Raw genomic sequence first — 5,898 nt, 5'->3', positions numbered from 1 at the left:
GTGAGTGAGTGAGTGAGTGAGTGAGTGTGAGTGAGTGAGTGTGAGTGAGTGAGTGAGTGTGAGTGAGTGAGTGAGTGAGTGAGTGTGAGTGGGTGAGAGTGAGTGAGTGTGAGTGGGTGAGAGTGAGTGAGAGTGAGTGTGTGTGTGAGAGTGAGTGTGTGAGTGAGAGTGAGTGTGTGAGTGGTGTGTGTGAGTGTGTGAGTGGTGTGTGTGTGTGTGTGTGTGTGTGTGTGTGTGTGTGTGTGTGTGTGTGTGTGTGTGTGTGTGTGTGTGTGTGTGTGGTGTGTGTGTGTGTGGTGTGTGTGGTGTGTGTGTGTGTGGTGTGTGTGTGTGTGTGTGTGTGGTGTGTGTGTGTGTGGTGTGGGTGTGTGTGGTGTGGGTGTGAGTGGTGTGGGTGTGAGTGGTGTGAGTGGTGTGTGTGTGTGTGTGTGTGTGTGTGTGTGTGTGTGTGTGTGTGTGTGTGTGTGTGTGTGTGTGTGTGAGTGGTGTGTGTGTGAGTGGTGTGTGTGTGTGAGTGGTGTGTGTGTGTGTGTGTGGTGTGTGTGTGTGTGTGTGTGTGTGTGTGTGTGTGTGTGTGTGTGTGTGTGTGTGTGTGTGTGTGTGTGTGTGTGTGTGTGTGTGTATGAGAGTGGTGACTGAGTGAGAGAGATTGACTGTGCAACTGACTGAGCAAGGGATGGATGGAGCAAAAGTGTATGATGAAGGGGGGGTGCATGTCTGTGTACAGGTGTCTGCGTGTACATGTGTGTGTGTGAGCATGCCTGTCTGTATGAATGTTTAAGTGGATTAGTATTTTACATGAGTCTGAGTGAATGTTGTGTGTGACTGACTACTATACCTGGCTCCACCCGTTCAATAGGGATTAGTGTTTTTCGCAGGTCTCATCATGACTCAGTGTAACACAGGCATTTTACAAAACATACTTAGGTTTGATTAGTACAATGAGGATTTTTTTTTTTTATTATATGCGTTATCATAGAAAAAGAAAAGATACTAGGTGGATGATATTTTTTTCCTATACAACTAAATATTTTAAATACATTTCCCTTATCTCATAGATATCAACTTTCCTTATTTAAAAATAACATTACCATCTTTGCAATCTAACCATGAATTTGGTTAAATTACTAATAGTGTAAAGACAAAACACTCTTCTTTAGCAATGCCTGTCCTTTATCAAATACCTCCTTAAATGTCCAATACTAATGGACAAGTGCACAAGGGGCATTGACAAAAGTAAAAATACACCCCCAAAATAGCCAACTGCATCAAATGAGTTTGTCATCTGGTGACCTCATCTTGATTATGTTTTCTTATTTGTGACTTTCTGTTTCCAACTTCCAATGAATAAATATGCCTTCACAGACGGGCATATTCTTGCACGTGTAGCTGTGAGATTCTGTATCTAAACAGATAAATTTTATTTACCATATAAGATGCTATAAAATAAATCAGAAATAAACAAACTGTCATGTCTTCTTGGAAGACTTCTGACTTCACAAAGCCAATATGTGTGGGTCTACACTTTGTAACTCTCTGTCATGTTTGTTAGTGCACTTTGCAAAGCTCACAATAAATGTTCATATATTATAGGTAATTTTAGTAAAAAGAAGTGTGTACATAACATTCACATTTATTACTGCATAAAATTTTTACCCTTACAAGTGTAGTTGTTTTTTTCTAGAATAAAGTTTCCAAGAAATAAACTTCTAAAATATTTAACAGCTATTCTTATTCTTACAGATATTTACCCCCTACACTTTGTACTAAACTATTTAATCCTATACTATGCAAAATCTGGGATTTTAATCTCCTGACACCAACACTAGTAACACTATATCTGGAGTGCAGTGTTAGTCTAAACCTGTATGAAAGTGATCTTTATTTAGCAGTGTACACAAAATTCATTTCTTTTCAACAGTGTTTTTACTAAACATGGTTTTACTTTACTCTCTCTCTCTCTCTCTCTCTCTCTCTCTCTCTCTCTCTCTCTCTCTCTCTCTCTCTCTCTCTCTCTCTCTCTCTCTCTCTCTCTCTCTCTCTCTCTCTTTCTCTTTCTCTTTCTCTCTCTCTCTCTCTCTCTCTGTCTCTCTCTCTCTCTCTCTCTCTCTCTCTCTCTAACATGCATACTTGGTACAGCACAGATCACTGAAATATGAGTAGATTGCAATTGTAACACTAATACAATGATTATAATAAAAAACAATTTTAGTAACTGTACTTTTAGTACTTATACATTGATAATATGAAAGGTTTACAATGTAATATCAACAGAAAGAAGTGTAACTATCCTAATTTTTGCCATATATTAAGTCTGTGCTTACCAGTTTCAGGTCACTGTGTTTAACAAATTAGCAAACCCCTCATCAAAGTGCACAGAAGTTTAGACAACTATGATGTTTGTGTTAAGATGTAGTTAGAAAGAAAGGCGTGGTGTATCCTTATGTTATAGGGTATGATTTGATACTTTTCCCTAGAAATCTGGTGAACTAATATAAATGCGTACATAAATACCGTTACTTTCCATGAATAATCTACACATTCGGAAAACATGTGTATGCATTGTAGATATCTGTTCTCTCATTTAAGTAAAAGTATTATTCATTAGACTTAATAACAGAACCCCCTTACCTCAGCATCCTTTCTCCTAACCATCAGACTCTTAACATATTTCAATAAAATGATACCAGGAAAGGATTGATACACACCAATTTCCAGGCTTTGATTCATCTTTATTCCAGATTTCCTAAGATCAAGTATATGTTTTCAGTTTAGCCTACTATTAGTACTAGTATCTGCTATAATCTTATGATCATAATACAACAGGTTGTATATCACAATTGTGCAGACTATTGCAAATGTTGTATGTTACAGTTATCAGGTTTATTACTCCTAATTATCTATTACACTCATAGTTACATAGGTGACTCCAGATTGAGGCTTCTGTGAAGCCTGTACTTCCAGTTCTTGATTTATAATTACACTACGTTGTTGAGCTCGAGAGGTTGCAAGGTTAGCTATGCCAGGTTAGGTTAGATTCTGAGGTTCAAACGGCATGATCAGTTGCATTACAAGGAACTGATAACAGAGAAGTTTTAAGTGAAGGAAGCCCTGTTTAGCTCAGAAATATAATTATTTACAGAATATTTCTTAAAGTTTGTGTTATTTCTCTGGTAGAATATTAATGGACACACAAATACCTGGCACTAAATCCATGCCAATTGGCATTCCAGCAAAGGCTATAAACCACCTATCTGCATAATACAGGCAAGTTAGAGCTTGTACACCTCAATGGCATCTTATCTTCCAATAAGTTAACGCTTAGGCCTGTTCCAATAAGGAACAAGGTTAAGCTTTATCTTGTCAAAAATATATGGGATGGAGTTTTATTGGTCTTTTGTTAGAATGCAAATTTTACACTATTCCCCAGTAATCACAGCAAATTTCAAGAGAATTTCCATAGATTATCTAGCATATATAACTAAAAAAATAGTCCCATTATGAAAACCATTGCATATCTTTCTACACAAATACCTTCTCTTTTCATAACATAATATTCAATTTTTATCCCCCCCCTAACCCCAGATTTCTTTACTACTATCCGGGTTAAGGGGGAAAAAGTAGGTTACTCCTTTGGAAACTTATTTTTCATAACTGATGCATTGATTATGTTGGCTTACATGAAAATAGAAAATACATTTTTTTTAAATCACACGTTGGCACAGAACTAACTGTTGGCTTATATTGTAAATGAATGTTTAACTGCAGGTTACTTTATATTTTTAAAAACTGCTTTGTATATTAAACAATAAAAAATGCAAACACATGTGAATTTTCAATACCGCCCTCAGGGAAACACCCTATTAACTCAAATGTTTCCTCAAAAACCAGATTACCTTATAATATGAAGTAGAAATTAAATATCAGGGAGGTTCCAGGATGACTCACACCCTAGTCAACCACATCAGCTGTCATCCTTGGGATTCTACTCTCTGCACACTCCTTCCCGGGATATTAAAAAGACTCGGGTTACACTCCCAAACCTATTTCTAAATGTACTTCCTTCTACCGAGTCTTTAATTTCCCTCCTGAAATTTGGAGGTGAGAGGTCACTTGTTGCGTCTGAAGCCCTATTAAAATCCCTCCCGACGAAGGCTTTACCTGAAGGTCGGACCCCAATACTCGTCGATGGCCTCGATCTCGTGCAGGAGGAGCTCGTGTCTGAGGGCCACAGGGTCATCCTCGGTGGCATCCTGACCCTTGGCTGGTGATTCGAGGGTTTTGGCAGTTTCCTCCCTGAGTGTCACCTCCATAACAACAAAACTCTCTGTTCAGTTGTTCTTGGTTGAGAGGAATTGTGGGAGAGGGAAGTGGGCGTGAGCGATCTCTCGTCCACGGCGATTTTTCTCTCTCGTTAAATTTCTCATTTATTCATTTTTACATCTTGTGTGTTCGGTTTCATTCAGAGTCTGTGGCTATCGGATTTGAGTTAGGTAGTAAATACACTGATATATGTATGTTAAACTGTCTGTAATCTTTTATAGGCGCGTAGAAATTAAACGGGTAAAAAATTCAATTGGTATGATAAACACACACGGGTACTAAAATTATTATAAAAACGAACTTTCAAGAAACCATTGATGCTGTATAAAGGTTAATATATGTAAATTCATATCTATACGTACTGAGATACATATACCGTGCATATAAGCTTATCTATCCGTCCATCATTACAGCCATTTAAACAGCTATACAGTATAAAAAAAAAAAAATGCTGGGAGTTCTAAGATGTGGATGTATATGCAGAGAGTGATGCAGAGATTTTCGCAGTTTGTAATAAAAGAGGAAAACATATTTTACGACTGTTTCTTGTAAATCGGTAATGGAAAGAATAGTGTTTTGAAGAGGAACCAGTATATGAAGAAATTAAAACAAAATGACGACTGATTCAATGCACACACGCACACACACACATATGTGTGTGCATATACATATGTAAGCACACACACACACGCACACGCACACGCACACGCACACGCACACGCACACGCACACACACACACACACACACACACACACACACACACACACACACACACACACACACACACATACACACACTCACACACACACACACACACACACACACACACACACACACACACACACACACACGCATATAATAACAGATACACATGTTTATATATATATATATATATATAATATATATATGTATTTACATATATATACATATATATACATATATGTTACTTCACTCACACGTGCATAAATTGATATAAGGAGCATATAAACATTTATATTATATATTAACATATTATATATCACTATTAAATACACACACATATGTATATATATATTTATTTATTCATATTTATATTTAATTGTAGTATATCCATAAATGCAATACTCACAACGTACAGAATCAGCCGAGTGTGATTTTACCACAAGCTATTTTAAGATAGTATTAACATCAGTGGCAAAGGTCAGAAGAGACGTAAATCGGTATACAAGAGACGCTTCAGTGAAACTTCCACTGTAATTATGCTGTCTTTAACCCTTTCTCAACCCTTTCATCTCCTGATAATTAAACTTCGACACCAAATTTACATTCGCTTCTAAAATACATGTATTCTCATTAATGAAGTAGACTGGATTACCAGACATGAACCAAACGAGAGAGTGGAGAATGCATCATAGGTTTACAAATTATATCTTTATCAGTGTGGAAAAAGTAACAAAAGAGGTACGAAAGCGATAAAGACTGCTGGAGTGATGGGATACACGTGAAAACAAATCTGTATAAATATACGTTATATAATTACTACGGAGCTTGTTGTATGGGTAGTAGTAAGGAACATACAAAAGACAATAAAATTT

The 5,898-nt window shown here is 37.0% G+C and overlaps 1 protein-coding gene and 1 long non-coding RNA gene across 2 annotated transcripts in view; one reads left to right on the top strand and one right to left on the bottom strand.

Moving 5' to 3' along the window:
* LOC125025725 overlaps positions 1–3,826 on the top strand; it is a 5,402-nt gene extending 1,576 nt beyond the window's left edge. The window contains exon 3 of the long non-coding RNA XR_007114910.1: positions 2,328–3,826. This is a non-coding gene — a long non-coding RNA (uncharacterized LOC125025725). The remainder of the gene's footprint in view (positions 1–2,327) is intronic.
* The window catches only part of LOC125025724 (exocyst complex component 6B-like), a 22,389-nt gene extending 18,014 nt beyond the window's left edge, over positions 1–4,375 (bottom strand). Inside the window, exon 1 of the mRNA XM_047613881.1 lies at positions 4,162–4,375. Within this exon, the coding sequence (XP_047469837.1) occupies positions 4,162–4,313 (152 nt within the window). The 5' untranslated portion in view covers positions 4,314–4,375. The remainder of the gene's footprint in view (positions 1–4,161) is intronic.
* Positions 4,376–5,898: the final 1,523 nt, after the last annotated feature.

This window comes from Penaeus chinensis, chromosome 5, assembly GCF_019202785.1.
Source record: "Penaeus chinensis breed Huanghai No. 1 chromosome 5, ASM1920278v2, whole genome shotgun sequence".
Taxonomy (NCBI): Eukaryota; Metazoa; Arthropoda; class Malacostraca; order Decapoda; family Penaeidae; genus Penaeus; species Penaeus chinensis.
This window is presented reverse-complemented; position numbering and strand designations above follow the sequence as displayed.